We start from the raw sequence: 25,166 nt of genomic DNA on the forward strand, positions 1-25,166 counted from the left end.
AGTAAAAAAAAAAAAAAAAAGAGTATAGTCATAGACAAAGGATGAAAAATATACAGGCTGTCTGGATCCTGTATGGTGTTTTGTTGACTTTGAAAATGCTAATGTACAAAAAAAGCAATAGCTGCTGAGAGACATTGGATTATGGAAACTCTTAAATGAAACCAACTTTTGTATTTTTAAAATGTCTTAACTTCAAAATGGAAGTCAAAAAATATGTTTCACTGGGGATGAGGTTATGCCTTTGTTTCCAGAAGAAACAAAAAGTTATGGTTCTCTTCAAAATTAATTAAGATCAGGGCTGGTGAGATGGTTCAGTGGTTAAGAGCACTGAGTGCTCTTCCAGAGGACCTGGGTTCAATTCCCAGTAACCACATGGAGGCGCACAACCATTAATAGTGGGATCTGATGCCCTCCTCTGAAATAAAGATGTACATGCAGATAGAGCAATCATACACATAAAATAAATAAATAAAATTTAAAAATAATAGAGATCAGATTAACTGGGGGAGACCTCCTGAGAATCTTAGCTACAGACATGAAGGAAAAAAACCAAGAAAGACTACAGGACAGGTGACACATATGCTGGTCCCTCGACATGGGGGCAGCTCTGAGACTGGATGAGACATGGTAAATCTTGTTGGCTACAGAGTCCTCATGACAGTTTACTGGCTTATGCAGTCAAACGTACTTATAAAGTTGACAGATGCCTTTACCTGCTCAAACATCGAACAAAAAACTTTAGCTGACTTGTGTACACCACACATTCCATACTTGTGTTAATGCAGATATATAATATATGTGTGTGTGTGTGTGTGTGTGTATTACCTTTACAAGTTTGTGTGTTTTCAGAAAAAAGGGCCAAACACCAATAATGAAAATTAGCCCAGGTGATCCAGCCTCTCAGAATGCCTCTTGCAATTTCCTCAAAATTCTGCATCCAGAACAGCTTCGAAGCTGCTAGCTGAGATGGTCTAGCCTCACAGACTGTCCAGTCAAGACTTCAGATAAGCTCTATACTTTTTCATCACACAAAGACTAAACAAAAAATAATACAGCTAGCCCTCCCAGGACTTGACCATTATCTCAGGATCCCCTAAAGATGCCGTGGCCCCCAGACAGCAGGAATAATTTTAAGAATATGACTCCCACATTCCCAAGTGGTGAGGTGGGTGGTTTTTGGTTGTTTGGAGGGTTATGGATGTTTGTCATCATTTAGGGGGGTTGGCTTCAAATTGTTATTGTTCATGGTAAGGGAGGAAACTAAGCAAGGGAGATTAGAATCAAGAACCTCTTTCTGAAAAGAAAAAGAGATAAGAACGATAGGATAGGCCTTGTGGGTCCTTCCTGCACCGTCTCTCTCTCTCTCTCTCTCTCTCTCTCTCTCTCTCTCTCTCTCTCTCTCTCTCTCTCGGGCCGGTGACGCCGGCAAGATGGGCAAGTGTCATGGTCTCCGTACTGCCAGGAAGCTCCGAGGCCACCTACGGGACCAGAAGTGGCATGATAAACAATACAAGAGAGCCCACTTGGGCACAGCCCTGAAGGCCAATCTGTTTGGAGGTGCCTCTCATGCCAAGGGAATTGTGCTGGAAAAAGTAGGGGTTGAAGCCAAACAGCCAAATTCTGCCATCAGGAAGTGTGTCAGGGTGCAGCTCATCAAGAACAGCAAGAAGATCACAGCTTTCGTTCCCAACGATGGCTGCTTGAACTTCATTGAGGAAAACGATGAAGTTCTGGTTGCTGGATTTGGTCGAAAAGGTCATGCTGTAGGTGATATTCCTGGAGTACGCTTTAAGGTTGTTAAAGTAGCCATTGGCCCTGTACAAAGGCAAGAAGGAAAGACCAAGATCCTAAATTTTGACAACAGAAATGCAATAATAAATTTTCATATTCTGAAAAAAAATGATAGGATAAAAGGGTAGATTATTGAATCTAAACTAAAAAGCAACTATTAAATACATTGGTATGGATTTTTGTATACTGATACAAATTTAAGGTTATTTTTGCTTAATGTATGTTTCTACTTTTGCTTAAGGTATTGTACCTATGCTGCCCATTTAATAACTAATGTAAACTTCTAGTCCTTGAAATTACAAACTAGGATAATTAAGAAGTACAGGTTAGTAGTTAGTCATCTAACAATCAGATTTGTGGCCATGTTCTTTTCAAGGTCAAATAGATATATTTTAGATAGACAGATTGGTCTTCAAACACTTCAGAGACCCACAGAACATAGCATTTAAGATGTTTTAATAACCTAAGGCTTTTCATGACAGTAAGACACATCTGTTCCTGGCAGCACCAATCTACTTAAAAAGGATGATGGGCATTGAAGAACCTCCATATGGAATTTACTTTTCTTGTGGCAAAGTTAGTCCCTGGGCAGGAAACTGCCGGGGGCGGGGGGTTGGTGTCAAGATCATGATGGGAAATCTACAGAGACAGCTGAACCAAGCTCAGAGGAACTCAGGAACTTTAGACAGATAGCTGTGGAACCTGCATGGGACCAGACTAGACCCCCTGCATACAGGAGACAGTTGTGTAGCTGGGTCTGTTTGAGGGGCCCCTGGCAGTGTGATCAGGATCTATCCCTGGTGCATGAGCCAGCTTTCTGGATCCCATTACCTGTGGTCGGATACCTTGCTCACTCCTGATGAAGTGGGGAGGGGCTTGGTCCTGCCTCAACTGAATATACCCATGGGAGAACTTACCCTGTTGGAGGAGGGGATGAGGGGTGGATCGGGGTGGGGGGAATGGGAGAAGGAATGAGAGGGGGATCTATGGTTGGTATGTAAAATGAATGAAAAAGTAAGTTAAAAAGAGCTAGTTAGGAACAAACCTAAGCTAAGGCTGAGCTTTCATGATTGATAATAAGTCTGTGTCATGATTTGGGGGCTTGTGGTCCAAGAAAGCCAGCTAACCATCATGCCTGTCGTTTTACATGGGTTCCGAGGAATCAGACTCCTGCCAATTGAGCTATTTCCCCGGCCTGCCTTGTACTTTCTCTGGGATTAAATAGACTTACTGGAAAGTATTGAGTAACTTCCTTACTGCAATGTTTTTCCCCAAGAGTTGCTAGTATTACTCTCTGTGTCTCAAACATTAAGATCTCATCATTTAAACAGATGACATAGTCCTTCCATCCCCGTTTTATTAATGCTGTCTGTCATTTTCCTAGTCATCCAAGTCTGAAAGCTTGGAGCTGTCTTTTATCTTTCAGTTTTTGTTTTCAGACAAGGTCTCACTATTAGCCTAGTCCAAACTTGTTCTTGCCCCAGTTTCCACAGTCTCTATTACAGGTATGTACATACATGGCTATCTTCTGTCTTTTAAATTATCAGGTATCAATGTTTCCTAAAAGATGGTAATTCTATCCCTGTCCACTGAATGATAGGCAATCTCTGGATTCAGTAGCTCTAGAGTCTGGATGCTCTTAATAATAAACATTTATTGGGTACTTCTTGCTCAGAAGATATTAACCTACATGGAAAGATCAGAGAGTGTTTTGGTTTTATTTCTGTTGTTTTAAAACAGGATCTCACTGCACAGACCTGGTGGGCCTGGAACTCCCAGTGCAGACCACGCTAGCTTCAAACTTTAGCAATATTCCTTCCTCTGTCTCCCAAGAGCTAGGATTATAGGAGTGTGCCACCTCACCTAGCTGACTTGAAAGTTCATTCAGGCAATTCAATAAAGGTATTTACCTAGGACTCTGAACATGTAATTATTATTCATTTTTCCCCAGAAATAATGCATTTTTTAAGTATCAAAGTCATCGGTTGGCCAGGCAGTGGTGGCACATGCCTTTTATCCTAGTATTAGGGAGGCTGAGGTAGGCGGATCTTTGTGATTTCAAGGTCAGCCTGGTCTACAGAGCAAGTTCCAGGACAGCCAGAGCTACACAGAGAAACCCTGTCTCGAAAAACCTAAATAAATAAACAAACAAATGAAACGAGATCATTGGTACAAGCATTTGCCATAGGTCCATTTTTATGGGCATGACTGGGGTGCCTTGGACCTGCTGCTCTTTAACCATTTGTTTCCCAGCTTCCTGTCTGTCTTCACTCTCAGCCAGACTGCTTTCTGGTAGTTTCCTGCACCAGACTTCAGAATTCCTTTCAACCTTGTCAACTTTGTCCAGTTGTCTCATTTCTGCCTTTAGTGAAACGGGATGTCCTTATTTCCCCTGTGTTTATATAGCTCTAAGCTCTACCATTTCCTTTTTCTTTTTTGTTGTTTTGTAGTACATGCACATGGTGTGGGGTTTTCCCTAAACTTTATATGATTGTTTTTATTGTGTCTGTTTGTGTGCCGTGGAGCATAGGGCTTTATGTGTGGAGATGGGAGGACAACTTCATGGAGTCGGTTCCACTTTTCACTTCTATGTAGGATCTAAGGATGAAACGAAGTCATCAGGCATGTCCACAAACTCCTTTACCCACTGAGCCATCTCACCAGGTCCATGTGGTATGGAATTTTAAAATTCGCAGTGAGAAAAAAAGTCTCAGAGAGCTGGAGAGATGGCTCAGGTTAAGAGCACAGGTTGCTCTTCCAGAGGACATTGATTTGATTCCCAGCACCCATGTGGCAGTTCACAGCAGTCTGTAACTGCAGTTCCTGGGGATCTGATGCCCTCTTCTGACTGCTGAGGGCACCAGGCACACACGTGGCGACATGCTTGCAGGCTAAACACCCATACAAATAAAATAGCCCCTTGCCATCCTGTTCTTCTATCAGCAGAAAAACGCATCCCAGACTTCCTAAATCTGGTTCTAGCCTAGCCTACCATACAACCCCTTTCCACCATGCTGGCTTCATGGAAAATCAAGCACTTCAGTGTTCATTTTGGCCTCCTGACAGGACAATCCCGACCCCCCCCCACACACACACACACACAACACTCAACATAGATCATTCTGTCCCTGTTTCTGGGTGGCCTTCAGAAAGCACTCTGGTGCAGCGTTCCGGCACAAAACATTCAACCCAAGCTTGAATGATTAACACAGATCGAATAGCTTCCTCCACTGAACCCCTCGTTCCTTGAGACTGGTCTGGTGGTTCCCCTCGGTGCAGGATGTGTACCTGAAGAACATGGGTACCTTGACAGTCAGGCTACGTACAAACCACAAAAGGATGGAGAGACAGCCCCTACGCTGACGGGCTGAGTCCTCGGGACTGGAGCGCCGGGACCAGCCCCTGTCCCAGGGCTCAAGCCCCATGCGAGTTAGGGGCCGGGAAGCGCCGCACTCTGTGCGCCCAGGCCAATTTTGTCCCGCCCGCTCACCGTCTCACGAGTCGCGGGCGGGGGCTGCGTCGCGTGCGTCCCCGCGCAGCCGCAGTGCCGGGCAGGTGGGCGGGGCCGGCTGTTGGCAGCAGTTGGCGGAGCCGGGAGGCGGCTGCACGTGCGGGCGGGGGCGATGCGTCACTGACCGGTGAGGCGCGGCCGAGGGGTCGCGGTTGTCCGGGTGCCTGAGGCCAGGGCTGTCCCCCAGTTGGAGCCTTCCGCCGGGGTAGCCGGGGAAGGGGTGTCAACGACCTGCGCCGAGCCGGGGCCGCCGGCGTGAAGGTTCGCTAGGGGAGCGCTGGCTGAGGGAGAGCCAGGGGCCGGAGCGCGGGGCTTCCTTCCCGCCTCAGCCCGCGACCGGACGCGGGCTCTTCACGGGGTGGGGGACTGGCCTGTCACTCAGGGGACTAAGGTTCCTCTCCTTCCCCCGCCCAGGAGGAACAAGGATGAATATGACTCAAGCCCGGGTGCTGGTGGCTGCAGTGGTGGGGCTGGTGGTGGTCCTGCTTTACGCCTCCATCCACAAGATCGAGGAGGGCCACCTGGCCGTGTACTACAGGTGAGCGCCGTGCAGAGGCAGCGCGGGGTCCGGGGCGCAGAGAACGGGTCCGGGGGTCACCCTGGAGTCTGGGAAGTGGCTCCCTCCGCGGCGTCAGGGCAGCGCTTCCAACCCTAGACGTGGTTTCATCCCAGCTGTTGGGAATTGACCTTTGGCAGGGCACCCTTCAGGTGTCGGGCGGTTCAGTGCCAAGTTGGTTTTGTGCAGAGGTGGAGACTCCTTAGGAGGGAAGGAAGTCGTCCCAGCAACCAAGATGACTAATTCTAACTCGTTATAGACCGTACAAGTGTACAGGTGTTTAGTTTGCCACTGTAGATGCTTTTCGGGATCTCTGGCCCTACTTACGACGTTTCTCCCTAAGTTTTTTTTTTTTTTTTTCCATTAAAAACCTCCCAACATCTGGTTATGTCTCCCAAAGTCTTAATGACCATGACAGTGTTATGTCCGTGAAGTCAAGAGACAAAAAAATCACACTTACAGGCCACCTTTCTCACTTTTCCCAAGTCAGGGTGAGGAAGAGTGTGGCCTATATTGCCGTCTAGTTGATTTGGCTTAGCTTTTCTTTGGTATAAATTAACACCAGCTCCTTTTGGTATAGACTGATAAGAAAAGCCAGTTTGTGGAGAAATTGAGATAGCGGTTTATTCAGAAAAAAAGCAGATTTTGCTTAATTCCATCATCCCCCCCCCCCCCTGCCCCAACCCCAACCCCAAGCTGGTATTTCTACTTTTAGATCCATCCTGAGTTCTAGAAAAAGTACAATTTTGGTGGTATGTCTTAACAGATGGAATTCTAGCATGAGAAATGCCAGCGTGGACCACATGTTTGTCATTGTCCTTACAGCAGGAAAACCACAAAGAATAGCTCGAGACACCACCATGTGTGAATTTACTGTTCATTGTGTAAAATAGAACTTTTTTGATGTATTTGTCCCTAAACACCTACTCTTCATGATTGCCAGAGGGGTGTTTTCATAGTTCACATATTCCAGAATTTGATGGACAAGTCTATGTCTCACTTGTACTCTCAACCCTCTTGCCGTCCATCTTTCCATGCTATTTTTTGTTGCCTTTATACAGAAACTCTGTTCCCAGAATTTTAATGATATATCAAAAGAACCATTAACCTTAGAAATTTTCTTCTTCCTTGAAAGTTTGTTTTCCTCTTTTTAAAAACTTAGTGATTAAATGTATTGTTTTGACTTGGCCTCTTGTTATGTGCAATTAAGGTACTTTAATTGAGAGTCATTAGAATTTTTCCATAAGTATTTGTCGGAAAGCTAAGGACCGGAGAGGATTTTTGAGCCCAAGAGCGTGCTGGAGACCCAGAGGTGTGGTTGGTGGAGCTTATGAAACAAGGTGCAATATTGGCAGTTGACTTTGATGCATTTTCACATTTTTAAGTGTGGTGGATGTTTTAAGGAGCAGTTGTCCATCTTGAGTAACTCTGTTGTAAGGCTAGTAGGTTAGTAACTTGAGTAATAGTGAATGTTTATTATAGCACTTTAGAATTGGAAAGAGAATTGTTCTTATTTGTTAACTGAAACATCTTTTTGCAGGGGAGGAGCTTTACTAACTAGCCCCAGTGGACCAGGCTATCATATCATGTTGCCTTTCATTACTACATTCAGATCTGTGCAGGTGAGTGATTCCTAGGGATTCCAGATAGACAGGTGTGACTGGAGTTACCACACTTGTGGGTGGGGATGGATTTCCTTATTGCCTAAGCAAATGTTGGTATTTACTTAAATGTGGAGTGAAAGTTCAGAGTACAACTGTCATAGCACAAGTAATGATTTCAAACCGCCTTGCCTTGATGAAGTGTAGACTAGGCAGCTTGTCAGGACTGACTTCTGTCATCTGTATAATGGTGTCAGCAGGTTTTATGTTACTTCATTCAAAATAAAAGAATTGAAGACATAATTAGGAATACAAATCAGTGATTGCTTGGTTTAGAACTATTTGGTTTCCATAGAGGCAGGCTCCTAGGCTACTGTTAACATGGAAGAATGGATTTTTTTTTTGGTTTTTCGAGACAGGGTTTCTCTGTGTAGCTTTTCGCCTTTCCTGGAACTCACTTGGTAGCCCAGGCTGGCCTCGAACTCACAGAGATCCGCCTGGCTCTGCCTCCCGAGTGCTGGGATTAAAGGCGTGCGCCACCACCCGCCCGGCCCGGAAGAATGGATTTTTATACACAGCTTTGCAGCCTCACATCTTTGCCTGGTGCATTAAACACAAATTTATGAGGAACCTGAGTGAATGTGGTACTTCAACAGCATTTCAGAATATTTGAAATAAGTGTCTGATTCTTGCATAAAGTATCTTGGCCATATGACATACTTAATAAATATATTTGATATAACAAGATGGCAGAGTAGGATTGGGCTCTTTGCTGCATATTTTTCAGGAAACAGGAAAAGTCAATGTTATTAATATTATCACTTAAATTTTCAACTTTCTGCTAAGTGAGAGTAATCATGAATACCGAACTCTCCCAGGTTTCTTTCCAGTCCCTTTTTAGGGCTTAGGGAAGAATTGTACCTATTAAAGTGAAACATGATGTTCTTTCCCTAGTCACCGTGATTTCCAGATTGACTTCCCATATTTTATTCATACTTTTTTTGAGTTTTAATTTAAAACCATATTTTATGTACAGCAATACAATTTACATATTAAACAGTTTTGTTTTTGTTTTTGTTTTTTTCGAGACAGGGTTTCTCTGTGTAGTTTTGGTGCCTGTCCTGGATCTCGCTCTGTAGACCAGGCTGGCCTCGAACTCACAGAGATCCGCCTGGCTCTGCCTCCTGAGTGCTGGGATTAAAGATGTGCGCCACCACCACCTGGCTGAATTAGTACAGTTTTAAACAAAAGAAAAAAGGGATATTTTTAGGTTACAAAACCTCTCTCCTAGAAAAACATTTTTATCTTACTTTTGTGTTGGTATGACAGATGTATCCAGTGACTAGTAATGCCTAATTCCTCTTGCACTTTTTATTCCTTCGTGTCGTGGTTAATGTTGTCACTCTTCGTTCACCATCTCTTCCCCTTTCTGTCCTGCCCTAATCTTGCAGCCTTTTTTAGGCTCTTCCCAGTCCCTTTCCTCTTCTGATCTTAGCTCACCAGCAACTCTTAATAGTCTTGAAGTTAGCAACAGCATCATCAGACGCAGAAATCAGGGTCTTTTCAGGTCTTATTCAAAGCCAGGTAAATCTGTCTTTGCCTTTCTGAAACTCACTGTTAAGAAGTATGGTGCAGTTGCCGGGCGGTGGTGGTGCACGCCTTTAATCCCAGCACTCGGGAGGCAGAGCCAGGTGGATCTCTGTGAGTTCGAGGCCAGCCTGGGCTACCAAGTGAGTCCCAGGAAAGGCGCAAAGCTACAGAGAAACCCTGTCTCGAAAAACCAAAAAAAAAAAAAAAAAAAAAAAAAGAAGTATGGTGCAGCAATAAAGTAGATATAGACAATAATAGTAAATAGATTTTTAATTATATGTACATAGCAAATATCCTGTGCATAATAGTAATACAGTTGTCTGAGAGGAAGTGAAATTAATAAAAAGATTTCAACATAAAGTAGTATTATTAATTAATTGAAAATTAAATGTTAGAGTCAGTGTAACAAAATAGGAATGTTCTTTCTGTGTTAGAAAAAAAGTAGCATTCTAGGCAAGAATAATAAAACTTTTTTAAGAAACTATTTTTATTTTATGTGCATTAGTGTTTTGGCTGCATGTATGTCTGTGTGAGAGTGTCAGAAGCCCCAGAACCGGAGTTACAGACAGGTTGAGCTGCCATGTGGGTGCTGGGAATTGAACTCCGGTCCTCTGGAATCACTGCTCATGCTCTTAACTGCTGAGCCATCTCTCCAGCCCCTTAAGAAACTGAAACTGGACTGAGTCTGCCAGGTTGATCTCAGTCTGAGGGGGAGGCTTTGCCCTGGAGGAGGTGGGAATGGGGGGTGGGCTGGGAGGAAGGTAAGGGGGGCCATAGGGGGGAGAACAAGGGAATCCGTGGCTGATATATGGAACTGAATTGTATTGCAAAATAAAAATAAAAATTAAAAATAAAAAAGAAAAAAACAAGAAACTGAAACTTTCCTTAAGAACAGTCATAAATTTGTGTTTTGGGATTTGAGGAGCATATTAGAAGATACAGGTCTATTTAAACAAATGGTGTAACAGAATTGATAATTGAAAGGACTTATATACATGAATGTGAAATTCCATGTATAAGGTACGGAGACAAAGCAGTGTTTAGAGAAATTATTTTAAATCTTCAGCCTTTATATACTTTATAAAGTAAATGTTCACTTTTCACCTCTTGTGGGTTTTTGAGACATGGTCTACTGTGTAGCCAAGGCTATCCTAGAATTTGCTGCCTAGGCCAGCCTAACGGCTCTGATTACACAGGTGTGCCACCATAATATTTCTTTCATATTGGGAAAATAATTAGATGTATAGAAGTACATAGAATATGATATTAAATTGAAAAGTTACTGTTTAACTCCTAGTTTTTCTTGGTTTGAAAGTTGGTACAAAATAGTGAAAATTGCCTTAGTTTAATGCTTTGAAAGAAATAAAATATACTGAACTCATTTCTTTATCAGCCTTCTCCCCTCACTTTGTCTGGCGTTATCTCTAATATTACCATTACACTAATCTTTCAACCAAAGAATTACATTTTATTCTTTCTATGCTGGAATTGTGTATTCAACCAATGACCACATCTTTCCTTTATTATGTCTCCAAGATTGACATCTTCCAGTTTTCATGGCCTTACTAACTAATCCTAGACAAGTCACTTCTTTAGCATTCTAGGTGGTTTTCTTGCCTCTCAGTAAGCTGAGTAACAACTGTATAACATGATCAGAGGAATTAAGGAAAACACCCTTTCCCCCTCCAGTGCCAAGAGATCAACCCTAGGGCTTGAACCCAGAGCCCTGAGCATTCTGGGCAGTCTCCACCGCTTGAACCCAGAGCCCTGAGCATTCTGGGCAGTCCCCACCGCTGCGCCTGTGCCTTGTGTTTTCTTTCCCCAGACTGGACCCTGCTGTTCCTAAGGTAGTGGGAAACCTGTACTCCTCCCGCCTCAGACTCCCACATAGCTGTTTGCATGACCATTCCCAGCTCGGACAGTTTTTTTTTGAAAGATTCATTTTATGATTGTATATAACATGGATTAAAGAGCACTTAAACTGTTCAGCAAATATTCAAGGCCTTCAGCCTAATATCACGGTGTTCTTTTCCCAGAGTTTACCACTCATCTGAGTAGCGTCTTCTGCTTCAGGCAGACCAGTCTGCCTTGGGTGTACTTCTGTCTTCTGCAGTATGTATTTGAGTAGGACATTAATTAAACTGAAGATGTCCCTCTTAAGTTCATACTTCTCCATTTCTAGGTCTGTCTTGTTTGTTTCTGTTTTTCGAGATAGAGTCTCTCTGTGTAGCCCTGGCTGTCCTGGAACTCACTTTATAGACCAGACTCACAGAGATCCATCTGCCTCTGCCTCCGAGTGCTGGGATTAAAGGTGTTAGCTACCGTCAGCCGGCTAGATCTTCCTATTAATACTTAATTTCAGAGATCTTTTAAAATTTTCATTTTGAAATGTTTATGTATTTGTGTGCACCTACTTGTCTGTGCACCACATGTTGTGGTGTCTGCAGAGGCCAGAAGAGGCATTGAATGCTTTGGAATGGGAGTTACAGGCAGTTGTGAGCCACCGTATGTGGGTGCTAGAAACCAAACCCAGGTCCTTTGAAAGAGTGTTAAGTACTTTTGATTGCCAAGCTATCTATCTCTCTTAAGAACTTTCAAAACTAGTGTTTCATCCCTTGTAACAATACCTAAGAGCTCAATTTATACAGTTACTTTTGTACCTGCTGATAGGTTTCTTTGTAAGAATTTTATTTCCTATGCTAAGTTGTGACTTTGAGGTAACAGGGACCATATTCCATAAAATAGCATATTTTGTGTGCTTAACAAGGTGTAATGTGTCTGAAATATACTGCTGACCTATTTGAAACCTTAGAATACACAATAAGAGGTCATTCTGATAGAAAGAAAGGTGTGATGTGGCAAAGCAGTTAAGAACCAGATTATTGGTTCACTAAGGAGGAAGCAGTATTGGTGTTGGCACTTATATTAAAAGGCAAACTGAACAGAACATGTGAGAGAGCAATAGGTCCTGAAGCAAAACATTGACTGTAGCTTTGCTGTTGAGTTCAAGGGTAGCTTTGGTTCGTAAATTACTTGTGTGCAAAAATAGTTACTTATCACTGTTAACAGTAATAGTCAAGAATCAAAGTTCAGACCTTAGTCATAGTGTTACTTGTGAGCTGTGTAGTTTGCGATCTCAAGCCAGCTCTAGGCAATAAGATACTTAAGAAAAAATTTTCCTGCCTGCTAGTTGATAGGACATTGAATATTTCCTAGTACATTTTGAGTCTAGCCTTCCTAATAAAACATGTAGTACTCAAGTCTTTATAGATATAGAGAGAAATGGTTAACTAGATAACTGATCTTTGGAGGCAGCAGCTCTCCAGAGATTCCTTTCTGGGATCAGCAGGGTTATTTGTTTTGTTTTGTTTTTTTGTTTTGTTTTTGAGACAGGGTCTCTCTGTATTACTGGCTGTCCTAGAGCTTACTATATAAATCAGGCTGGCCTCGAATTCACAGAGATTCACCTGTCTCTGTCTCCAGAGTGCTGGGATTAAAGGCATGCAGCACTATGCCTGGCCAGATCAGCAGTATTTTGTTGTAGTTGTTGTTTGTTTTGGGTTTTTTTCGAAACAGGGTTTCTCTGTGTAGCCTTGGCTGTCCTGGAACTTGCTCTGTAGACCAGACTGGCCTCAAACTCAGAGATCCACCTGCCTCTGCCTGCCCAGTGCTGGGATTAAAGGCGTGCAAGTTTTAATGAGCTATTTTTTCCTTCCCAGACAACACTACAAACAGATGAAGTTAAAAATGTGCCTTGTGGAACAAGGTAAGCTTCCTCCTTTGTGACCCATCATCCTTTACTTTCTTTAGTTCTAATGAAGTTTTTAGAGCAGTAGTCATTTTAGAAACCTTTGTTTGTTGTTTTGCTTTGTTTTTGAGTCAGACAGACTCTGTGTGGCCCTGGTTGGCCTGGGATTTAGTATGTAGACTAGGCTGGCATCAAACTTAAAACAGTCCTGCTGCCTCTGCTTTCCAAACCTTGAGATTATAGGTATATGTCACCATGCCTGGCTAAGACACTTCCATATAGGCATGGCAGCAATGGAGATTTCTGTGCTGTGAATTACTTGGATGAAGCTGTAAAGAGGAGCATTCCTTCGTAGGGTATTAGAGAAGAGTGGAGTTTTAGAGCCAACAGACTAACTGTATGAGCATTACCACACCTGTGTTACTATTTTAATTGACAGGAAAATGAAGCAGAAAGTATAGGCTTCACATAGCCCTCGCCCTCCGCTGGTTCCTTGATTAGCATCTCTAAGCTTAGTTCCCTAAAGTCAGGGAGTAAGACATATGTTACAGATATTGTAAGAATTTGAATTTGGGCCGGGCGGTGGTGGCGCACGCCTTTAATCCCAGCACTCGGGAGGCAGAGCCAGGCGGATCTCTGTGAGTTCGAGGCCAGCCTGGGCTACCAAGTGAGTTCCAGGAAAGGCACAAAGCTACACAGAGAAACCCTGTCTCGAAAAACCAAAAAAAAAAAAAAAAAAAGAATTTGAATTTGTGTATGTGGCCCAGAACTTGTCTCTGAATTGATGCTCAATAAAAGATTACTTAAAACAAAATCATTCCACTTCACTTTATGTTAAATGTCACCTAAATGAGAGTTTCAGAGTCAGTAGGTCTTTAATAGAATTTATGTTTCGAATGAAGTCCCTGAGTAATGCTTTTGGCCTAAAGGCCTCTTAAGAATTGCTGCCCTAAAAAGGTTGAGGGCAAAAAAGGAAATAAAGCTTGGGTATCACTAAAATACACTTACTACATTAAATTGTATCAAGTGAGGAATGTGAAGTACAGCCATTTCTTTAATTGCCTAGTTTAAATGACTTTAAAGTATTGCTTTTACAAACTTAAAAGGGTAACTTTGACATCTGTAGAAGGCAGATACATTTAAAAGGGACCAAGCTCTCTGATGTTTTAAGTTAATAGATCAAGTTCTCCCTAGGTTTTAGATTAGATTATCAAGTTCTCCCTAAGTCTGTCTATAACTTCTTAATTGTACTTCATTGTTCTTATTGTGGCTCTAGCTCATACTTTTTCTGTTTTTGTTGTTCATTTGTTTTAGTGGTGGGGTCATGATCTATATTGACCGAATAGAAGTGGTTAATATGTTGGCTCCTTATGCAGGTATGTTACCTATCTATTGTGTTTGTATAATTATAACCAGGGTATTTATAATTGAGGGAGGAGTAGGAAGGTACTTTTTTGAAGTTTTTGCCACCTCAGTGATTACTGATGAATATAAAAGAATAATCATGAAAATATTTCCAGAAAATAGAGGTAGAAACATGTCAGAAATTATGGACAGAATTAGTTTTTCGTAGTCTTAAGAACTACTCCTCTCTGAATTTACTGTTTGTAAAAGTGAATGTTTCTAGAAAAAGAAAGTGGCATTGTATCCAATTATAGTGAGGAAGAATTTTTTGTATCCTAAGAATCTATAACTGATGGATTTCCTTGGGTCACACTCATCTGTAGAAAAATCTTTTCTAGTCGAGCTTTGCCATAACTTGCAAAGCAATCTGAAAGTCTGAAGTATAAGAAAGCATTTTCTTAGTAAAAGAAGATAAAGTGAATACATGTTCTTTAAAACTCAGGGCTGTGGAGGGAGCTGGCTCAGTTAGTTAATGCTCGCTATGCAGGCATGAAGACCTGAATTCAATCCTCAGCACCTAAGAGCTTAGCATCGTGGTGTGCACGTGGAATTCCAGTGCTGAGGTTCAGTGGCTAGCCAGTCTAGCCTAATTAGTGAGAGACCCAAGAATGACACCTGAGATTGGTTTATGGCCTGCATGAGGGAGTGTGTGTGTGTATGTGTGTACATACTCACAGAGGTGCATGTGCATCACATGTACATACACACAAGAAACTTAATTGCAAGTTTTGAGTGTCTGATCTTCATCCTTGTTAACGAATCTTCATGCCAAGTAAAGCTATGCCAGGTGTTTTGCAAGAGCATTGAAAAAGTGAAGATGGCAGCCTCTGCCTTTGAGGTGTTTTCATTGTTCTTTAGAGAACATGATAGGAAGGGGAAAACAGATACTGAAATACAGGGCCATGTTAAGTTTCACACCACTTATACACACACAGATAGTGGAAAACTTTCAGAGTAAAGAGTTGCAAGTATATTATTGTCAAGTGGTTTTGAATGATATTTTTTAGAAGTTATTTTCCTCATGGTTTTTCATCTTCAATCAGCTTTCTATATCTGTGGCTTTTGCCAAGCACATATCAAAAATATTCAGGAGAAAAGATAAATCTATACTTAACATATATGAACCTTTCTCCTGTCATTAGTCCCCAAACTAAACAGTATAGTAAATATTTATGTGGTAAATGATATTGTTAGATATTATGTAATCACCTAGACATGATGAAGTATACAGGTGAATATGAAGTTTATATGCAGATACTACTCAGTTTAATATAAGAGACTTAGACATCTGTAGATTTTAGTACCTCCATTGGATCTTGGAATCATCCCCCCCAGATCCCAGCAGATGGCTATGTGTTCCCTGGTCACAAATCACTGGAATGAGTTAGGATTCAGAATTGAAACAGAGGAAAGCTGATGGCTCTCTCCCTGGAGATAGACACACTTTTAGATCACTGGTTCATCTGGAAGATGACAAAGCATGTATTTAGGAGTTATTTATCAACAACTGTTCTATTAACTACGACCTAGAATCCAATTGCATCTAGTATCCTATGTAGGAAGGCCACTGGAGCAAGTTTTGGGGTGTGAAAATAGATGCAGAAAGCAACATGTTTTATAGATAGAACACAGGTTCTGACACGGTCAGGTATGTACCTTTGGGATATTTCTAAAAGTTTCTGGTTCTTAGTTTCCTAAGATGGAAAATGGGGCGGGGGGGGGCGCATGAAATAAGCACCAGTGTATATCAGTCGCCTAATGTAAAGCTTGGTAAACATTAGCTCCATCCCTGGTGTCCGGAGACTTTAGTGTAAGCCTTTAAAACTATGCTTGAGAGTTCTTAAGTTAACATATGAAGTAGTGGATTTCATTACAGCATTTCCATGCATGTCATCCATCCTCCTCGGCTCTCTTCCCATGTCCCCTGTCTCCTCTGGCTGGTTCCCTTATTCCAGATAATCCTCTCTTCTTTATGTTATGTGTATTTCATTACTCTTTCTCCCCTTCCTTAGATCTCTCCTTCACCTCTCATGGTCTTCTTTCTAGTTGTATGATGCGCACACATATAATATTAATCTAGGTTCTAAGTATGAGAGAAAATTGAAGTGTTTTTCTTTCTGAATCTGGCTTGTTTCACTTAACTAGTGGTTTCCAGTTCCATCCATTATGAAAATGTCATGATTTCATTTTAATTCATAGCTATATAAAATTCTATTGTGTATATTTACTACACTTTAAAAAATCCATTTATCTGTTGATAGATACCTAGACTAGATCCATTTTCTGACTGTTGTGAATAGTACAACAATAAGTATGGAAGTTGAAGTCGAGTCCTTCAGGAATATACCTAAGGAGTGGGACAGCTGAGTTCTGTGGCAGTTAAAAATCTCCATACTGGTCTCCATAAGGTCTGCTCAAGTAAAAATCACCTTTTAAAAAATTATACACATATTTTTATATATTTTAAATCACATATGTTTATATTTACAGCAGCTTTTACTCTTGCTGTCCTTCAGTTATCTCTTGAGTAAAGTTTTGCTTTGCAATAATTGCTTGTACTTTCCTGCTTTTCAGTTCTTCCTTAGTGTTGACAATCTATCTTTTCCTTAGTATAGAATTTGAGATCTTCTATTAATGTTATGAATGTAAGGAAATGTTAAATTGAGCCCAAGAAGTGTAAGGTCTGTGAGTTGCGCTTTACGTTTTCACTATTTTGTTGATACTTTTCCTCATGGATAATACACCACTTTAACATTATCATTGCTGAATTTGAAGATACTTGGGTCATTGTTGAGTGACACAAACATGGGTTATAATCTCCTTCAGTGTTTGACATTGTGAGGAACTACACTGCAGATTATGACAAGACTTTAATCTTCAATAAAATCCACCATGAGCTGAACCAGTTTTGTAGTGCCCACACACTTCAAGAAGTTTACATAGAATTATTTGGTAAGTATTAATTTGTTTTAAATGTATAAGTAGACAGTGATTAGAAATCTTATTAACTTAAGTATTAATGCTGTAATGTTAGTAAACCTTGGGCCATTTGAGCATTTTCTCTGAATTTTTAATAGAGCAAGCATCTTTAAAATACTCTGTTTTTATCTAGTGATAATTTGTTTTTCTTTTTCTTCTCTCTCTCTCTCTCTCTCTCTCTCTCTCTCTCTGTCTCCCTCTCGCTCTCATTTTTTTATTTTTTATTTTTATTTTATTTTTCTGAGATAGTGTCTTACTGTACAGCCCAGACTGACCTCAAACTTACAGAGATAAGCCTGCTTCTGCTTCCCAAGTGCTGGGATTAAAGGCATGTACCACCATGCTCCACTTAAATAATTTCTTTTATAACTTGGTAGGAATTAGAAAATCTTTATTCACATGCTATATTCTGTTTTCACTATATTTTGTTGAAGCTTAGAAGTATATGTTTGGGAGTGTGCTGCCTAGTTGTATAATCAACTTGACACAAGTTAGAGTCATTTGGGAAAGGGGGCCTCAGTTAAGAAAATGCCCCCACCAGATTGGCCTGTGAACAGGCCTGTGGAGTATTTTCTTGATTGATGATTGATGTGAGGGGGCACAGCTCACTGTGGGTGGTGCCACTCCTGGGCTCAAGGTCCTGAGTGCTATATAAAAGCAAACTGAGCCAGCCACTAAGCAGTGTTCTTTTGTAGCTTCTGCTTCCATTACTGCCTCCGGGTTCTTGCCCTGCCTTGACTTCCTTAGTGATAGGCTGTAATCTGTGAGGTGAAGTAACTCTTTGCTTCTCAAGTTGCTTTGGGTCATGGTGTTTTATTACCTCAATAGACACTAAGACAGGAGTGTTTCTTAAGATCCACTTCCATGCATTTGGGATTCAGGATTTGTTAGGAGGACAGGCAGGACCCGGCATGTAGTTGTATTCACTTTATTACACATAAAGGATGTAGATTAAAAACTAGCAAAAGTAAAAGGTTATAATGGTGAAGTCAAAAGAAAACCACATATAGAATCCTTTCCTATTGGGGTCACACGGGCTGTGCTTAACTCCCTTAGTCACAAGGTACAAGCACATGTAAAGTGTTGACTGCCGGGCAAACTCATTAGCTGCTCAGCACCTAGCAATTTCACTGGAGGTTGGTCATATAGACACCCTCTGCCAACCACATAGCAAACGTCTAGGTTCCCTGAGGAAAGCCAGTGCTCAGCGTGAACCACTTTGTATAAACAGGCACAGTGTGGCACCTTTTACCAGTTCTGGCATGGTGTTGAAAGTCCTGCCCAGATCCAAACTTCCAAGTACAAAGGGCTACAGTCCCAGGCCTGCTGTGTTACCTTTCTTCTGTAAAAGTTTTCACTTGAGATAATGAAAGGTCTGACAGGGAACTGGGGTTTGTCACCTTTGGTGTTCACCTCTCCTTCCTGGAATTCGTAGTTTATTTCTCTGCATGAGGTATGGGAATGGCTAATCAACATAAAGTTTACCAGTTGACGGACTGACCAGATGGCTCAGTGAGTAAAGGGACTTGCAGTCAAACCTGATGATCTCAGTTCAATCCCCAGACTCCCCGTATCGGAAGGAAAGAACCAACAACACACAAAATAAACTGTAATTAAACTAAATGCTCGCTTTTGATAATTGACAACTGCTGCAATGCCAGACTTATCACATCACTGGCTGCTTTAGTAATGGTGAAACTACCATTGAGGTGATTAAAAATTGAACCATTGTAAGATCAAGTCAGGTTACAGCTTCCTTATGGTCTAACTTACCTTTGTTTCAAAGACTTGCCTCTCTTTCTAAATTCTTGTTTTAAGTCCAAAGTGATAGGAAGGTGATAATCAACAGAAAAGACATTTAGTTATTTGGGTAAAGATTTACTAAAAGTTTATTTTGAGAATCAAGAAAGATATATAGGCCAGATGTGGTGGTATATCTATAATCCCAGCACCTAGGAAACTAAGGGGATTGTAAGTTTAGACCAGTCTGAGCTTTTATAAAAGGAATAAGGCATGCGTTAACAAATTAAAGACTTCTTCATTTATTCAAAAACTGCTTTTAGCCAATGATTATTAATCTGGTAAAAGTATAAGTTATCCAGTAAATGCATTGATCCAAAGTTAAATTGGACTTACTGAATAAACATTTTGGCAGGTAAACCTCAAATGGCTGTTTGTCATATTTCTTCCTTTATAGGTTATTTCTCAAAAAGAAAACTGCTTTGTATTCATCTCACTTATACTTGATATATACTTTATTTATTTATTTATCAAATTGTTTAAGCTCTGTGAAAGAGTAAGACTAGAATCAATGTCTCTCCTGACTGGTTTTGTTTTGGTGTTAATTAAAAATAACCAAATATCATGAGATTTGTTGTTCTTGGCTTCAAAAACAGATCAAATAGATGAAAACCTGAAGCAGGCATTGCAGAAGGATTTAAATGTCATGGCCCCAGGTCTCACTATTCAGGTAAGCTCAGAAATTTCTAGGGACATTCTGGGGGCGGGGGGGGGGGGGGGGGGGGGGGGGGGGGGGGCGGGTTTCTAGAGCTTCCAGTTCAATGCTTTCATGTGATTGGTTATGCAGTTCCTTAATCAAATCACTATGGTGACTTTACATCCTTGTGAAAATGAGAAGCATGCTGAATGGTATTTTATGGTCAATTTTTAGGAGGATAATCCAAAGCTCTTATGAAGAACTAAGTTTATATTTCAACTAAGTATGCGTTCTTTTTAAACATAGTAATGGTTATTAACCATTATAAAAGTCTACATTGCCTTCAATAACATGAAAAGGGAGTTCAAATTGAAGAACTAAACAACAGTTCTAGACGAAGTAGATGTCACAGAGTATTAGTTGACAGGTAATCCATGGGGCAGTGATTGCTATTAGAGTGTTATAAGAATAAGAGGCTGTAGCTAAAGTTTTTCTGGTCCTGCCTGGCCCACAGTCAGGACAAATCTCTCTCACCCGCCAGTCCCGCAGCCGCTCAGACCCAACCAAGTAAACATACAGAGACTTATATTACTTATAAACTATTTGACCTAATGGCTCAGGCTTCTAGCTATCTAGTTCTTACATCTTAAATTAACCCACATCTATTAGTCTATAAGTTGCCATGTGGCTCGTGGCTTACCGGTACCTTAACATCTGCTTCTCATGGCGGCGGCAGCGTCTCTCTGCCTCAGCCTTCCACTTCCCGGCATTCTCCTCTCTCCTTGTCCTGCCTATACTTCCTGCCTGGCTACTGGCCAATCAGTGTTTTATTTATTAACCAATCAGAGCAACACATTTAACATACAGAACATCCCACAGCAAGAGGCTATTTCAAGAGAGCATGCCTAAGGACTTTATTTCAATTAAGGTTCTAGGGTAATCCTGACATGTTCATTAAATTTACATGAAAAAAAGGAGAAAAATATTTCATGCCAGGCATGATGTTACTCAGATGCAGCTGAAATCTTAGTAGCTACATAGAATTCCTTCCCTCATATTACTTAGCCATTTTTCTGTTCCCAGTTTTTTATTAATCAGCATTAGTATAATGAACCATGACACATTCTCCTTATGTACAAATTGTCTTTCAAGGAGATTGCACACATACACATCATTATCATCAGTGTTCCTATGATACAGTCACTAGCATTGGGTTCAATGAAATATGCAGGCTCTCTCCATGTAGATAAATGAGTGGTTCTCTCCCTTTGACTTGCATTTCTTTGGTTATATGTAATGAAGTTAAACATCTTTTGATATTTTTCAATAGTCAACTTCGGCTAGTGTCTGCTTCACATCCTTTGCTCATTTTTCTGGTGGATTTTCTTTTTCTTACTGATGTATAGTGTTTCTGCATAAGTTCTGGATATTTTTAAACACAAACTCAGCTTTGTTGTTTCTACTAATAATTCCTTTGGTTGGTGGTGGCGGGAAGGGAGGTGGGTGGATATTTCTTCCATATGAAATTTAGGCACTGCTTTAAATCTGTAGATGATTTAGTTACACAGCCATTTCCACAATGTTAATTCTCTCAGTGAGCAATCCATGGAATCCTTCACAGGATGCATCTCAGCCACCTTACTTTTTGTACCTTACTAATCTCTAGACTGGAGCTCAGCAAGGTTTGCCATGGGTTTGGGTGACCTATGGGTACCTAAAAAGGACCTATGCAGTTCATTGTCCACCTCTGCAGCCACCCCTTGTAGCCCAGCAGGGCCAAGAAGACCCAGGCAGTCTAAAGAGAGGCCTAGCATTCCACTTTCCTCCCCACTAAGCCCCCAAGCACCCATTCTACATCCAGAGGAACAAAATCACAGTGGGTAATATGCCGTTGGCCTTGGTGAGAGGGAGAAGAATTATCTCACTGGAAAGTTTGAGAAACCGTATTTGCAAAGCTAATAGGATTTCTTGTAAAAGAAGCACAGTTTTATCCATCTTTGCAACAGATCTTCTCACGGACCCAAATCATGGTATGAAAGATGTTAAAGTGGTTGTCATTCTGGTCAAGACTCATATCATGGATTTATGAGTTCTGCTTTAGCATCCAAAGACTGGCTATCTATATTTGCCCAGCCTGGGTAACATTTTGCATTCTGCAGACATCAAATGGTTTGGTTCATCCTGGCCATGGAGTTTTGTCTAAGTGAGCCAGACAAGATGTCCTTCTCAACTGTTCATAATGTTCAGGACCCAGGAAACCAATTCCAATAAGGAGGATTTGGAACAGTTCACCGTGCATTGTTTCCTGGCTGAATCAGAACCAGAATGCCTTGTCTGAGGCCCTTATTCTCAGAAGGGTGTATCATCCAAGTAGCACTGTGTCCTACATATTGCTCATCTTTCCCTATTATTGGTGTACTGGGGGGTCTTTGGATGTAGACGTTTTTTCTAAAGCCAAGGAGCTGCTACAGAAGTCAGATAAGAAGCCCATTCACTAGGAGCTGTGACCCCTGCTCTGAGGGGCATTGGCCTCTAAGGCATTTTTGAGGAGCTGTTACTAAAGTGTTTGACAATTATGAAGTCAATGAAAAACTTCCCTGTTCCTAAGTATATTGTATAAGGAGGGAGAGAGAGACAGCCACCAAGAACCAAGCTGCCCTTCCTAGGCAGAAACTGTAGGTCCCCTTAGACCAGTGTGTAGTAGTATTTGCTGCGCCCATGACCTTGGGCTACACAGCCAGTCACCAGGATAAAATAAAAAAGGAAGAAGGAAACATGTGACCCCTCTCTTCTCTCCTTTTAAGAGGTCAAGTACAGTGGCGCATGCCTTTAATCCCAGCACTCAGGAGGCAGAGCCAGGCGGATCTCTGTGAGTTCGAGGCCAGCCTGGTATACAAAGAGAGTTCCAGGACAGGCACCAAAACTACACAGAGAAACCCTGTCTTGAAAAAACCAAAAAAAAAAAAAAAAAAGAGAGAGAGATCAAGTACGTTGGCCAGAAGCACCGCCTCCTTCAGGCCTATAGCCCAAGGTCATGGGTGCTTCTCAACCTTCTTTTTTTTTTTTTTTTTTTTGGTTTTTCGAGACAGGGTTTCTCTGAGTAGCTTTGCGCCTTTCCTGGAACTCACTTGGTAGCCCAGGCTGGCCTCGAACTCACAGAGATCCGCCTGCCTCTGCCTCCCGAGTGCTGGGATTAAAGGCATGCGCCACCACCGCCCGGCACTTCTCAACCTTCTTAATGCCAGTGACCCTTTAACACAGTTCCTCATGTAGTGATGACCCCCCAACCAAAAAATAAAATTATTTCATTGCCACTTCATAATTGTAATTGTGCTACTGTTAGGAATAGTAATGTAAATCTCTGATATGCAACCCCAAAGGGGTCTCGACCCACATGTTGAGAACCACTACCTTAGACTATCTCTCTGAGCCCTCTAAGCAAGAATAAAATAAGGAACTCAACCAAAGCAGATGTTGCTTAACCCAAAATACCTGTACTTCTCCCAAAGACAGGTGCAGTCAAATATAGTAGGAAACTTGTGAGTTTTCACAGACTGAAGAAGTTGCTTGCCTTCATCCTGTTTTTTTTGAGGGGTTTCCACCAGTAAGTGGTGAAGGTTGAGCAGAGAAGAGAGGTGGTGTTTGTTTGGTCTTTAGGTTTTTTTGCTTGTTTATTAAATACAACTTTATTTTATGTACATTGGTGTGTTGATGTCAGATCCCCTGGAACTGGAGTTATAGACAGTTGTGAACTGACATGTAGGTGCTGGGATGTGGTGATATACTGTGTACCCTAATAAATTTGCCTGAAGATCAGAGAGACAAAGGAACAAGCCACTGCCACGTCTTACCTCTAGGACTCCTCAGCCTGAGAAGATTTTAGTTCCCATCGCCTCACACCTTATATACCTTTCCCACCCAGCCATCACTTCCTTCCTACGTAATATTGTAAGACATATAGATAGAAAGAAGGCTATATTTACTGTGAGGCTGCATAACCTTCAAGATAATTGATATACATATATGAAGGGGAATCTGTGGCTGCATTCCTGCTGAACTGCACCTAGCCTGGCTCCAGAGAGTAGCACCTAGCCCTAATCCGTCTTTTGTTTAGCAAGACACCTTTTGTTTCCCTTTTTGCCCTCTATGTGAATCTTGTCTCAGAGTCTCCCAAGGATACAAAGTCCTATGCAAAACTTGGTTCAGGAAACCCAGAAAACCATGGTACCTGAGAAATCGAGGAATTTGCACTTGGCATTGTATTGTTGGGAGCTCCTTTCAGGTTGTTTTGAGCATATGGAAATTAACTGGCTAAACTGTATTGGAGAGAAGTAAAATTGCCCTAGGTGAAGGGAAAATGCTTCAGTCCTTCGAGGCTAGACCCCCCCTCCCCCTGCAGCCATAAAAGGCTAGATCCATTCTTAAGGTGCCCCTGAGTCTTCCATTCCACAAATCCATGTGAACCCACACACCTTTGCAGTGACACACAGTGGCATGCTGGGATTAATGGCATGTGTGCTTCCCAAATACTGGGATTAAAGGTGTGAAATTTCAAGTGCCTGGGATTAAAGGCGTGTGACTCCCAAGTATTGGGATTAACAATATGTGCCACCACTGCCTGGCTCTGTTTCTCTCCTAGACTGAGTCAATCTCAGGTAGTCCAGGGTGGCTTTGAACTCAACAGAGATCCAGATGGATCTCTGCTTCCCAAGTGCTAGGATTAAAGGCATGTGCCACCACTGCCTGGCCTCTATGTTTAATCTAGTGGCTTGTTCTGTCCTCAGATCTTTAGGCAAATTTTATTAGGGTACACAATCTATCACCACACTAGAAATTGAACCCAGGTCTTCTGGAAGAGCAGCCAGTGCTCCTAACTGCTGAGCCATCTCTCCAGCCCCTTTAGTTTTGGTGTTTTGTTTTTTTTTTTTTTTTTTTAATTTGCGGGTCATCCTTGCGCAGGGGCCATGCTAATCTTCTCAGTATCGTTCCAATTTTAGTATATGTTCTGCCAAAGTGAGCACTAGTTTTGTTTTTAAATGAGGAAATGAGTGGTTTTCTTCTAAGGCCATGCAAAGGTTGGGTTATGTGTTTTTATAATTAAAGAAATTATTTATGTATTTGGGTGTTTTGCCAACATGTATGTCTATGCACCACAATGAGGACTTCTGGATGCCTTGGAACCGGAGTTACTGCCAGTTCTGAATCCCTGTGTGTGTACTGGGAATCAAACCTGGGTCCTCTGCATCTCTTAACCATTGAACATCTCTCCAGGCCTCAGAGGTGGAGGTTTTTAGGTCATCAAAAGTGTGACAAATGCTGTTTCTGTTTTTATGGTATTGAGAATCCAACCCATGATGCTGTTTTTTAGGGACTAAAAATCCCTTTGTGATTTTTTTTTCTACAATAAAGAATTCCTCCATTTTATAAAATACTTAAGCAAATACTTATGGGTTTTCCCCCTAGTCTTTTAAAATAAACAGTCTTTACTTGGTCTGTACCACCAGCTTAGATACTGATGGAGTGTTTTTGTTGTTGTTTTGTTTTGTTTT

At 41.5% G+C, this 25,166-nt stretch overlaps 1 protein-coding gene, 1 non-coding gene and 1 pseudogene across 3 annotated transcripts in view; 2 read left to right on the top strand and 1 right to left on the bottom strand.

The window, feature by feature from the left end:
* The first annotated feature begins 28 nt into the window (after positions 1-28).
* Positions 29-1,866, top strand: LOC128094656 (40S ribosomal protein S23-like; annotated as a pseudogene).
* A 3,445-nt stretch (positions 1,867-5,311) lies between these two features.
* The window catches only part of Erlin1 (ER lipid raft associated 1), a 37,528-nt gene continuing 17,673 nt past the window's right edge, over positions 5,312-25,166 (top strand). Inside the window, exons 1-7 of one of the 2 annotated variants that reach the window (XM_052713134.1) lie at positions 5,312-5,429; positions 5,717-5,840; positions 7,399-7,480; positions 12,769-12,815; positions 14,112-14,173; positions 17,028-17,153; positions 19,577-19,650. In XM_052713134.1, coding sequence (XP_052569094.1) covers positions 5,728-5,840; positions 7,399-7,480; positions 12,769-12,815; positions 14,112-14,173; positions 17,028-17,153; positions 19,577-19,650 — 504 coding nt within the window. In that variant the 5' untranslated portion in view covers positions 5,312-5,429; positions 5,717-5,727. The other variant, XM_052713135.1, reaches the window with a different exon arrangement.
* On the bottom strand, positions 24,532-24,638 carry LOC128095738 (U6 spliceosomal RNA). Its single transcript, XR_008213350.1, has one exon. It is a non-coding gene; the product is annotated as a U6 spliceosomal RNA (small nuclear RNA).

Source organism: Peromyscus californicus, unplaced genomic scaffold (assembly GCF_007827085.1).
Source record: "Peromyscus californicus insignis strain IS unplaced genomic scaffold, ASM782708v3 Scaffold_4__1_contigs__length_199733344, whole genome shotgun sequence".
Classification (NCBI taxonomy): domain Eukaryota; kingdom Metazoa; phylum Chordata; class Mammalia; order Rodentia; family Cricetidae; genus Peromyscus; species Peromyscus californicus.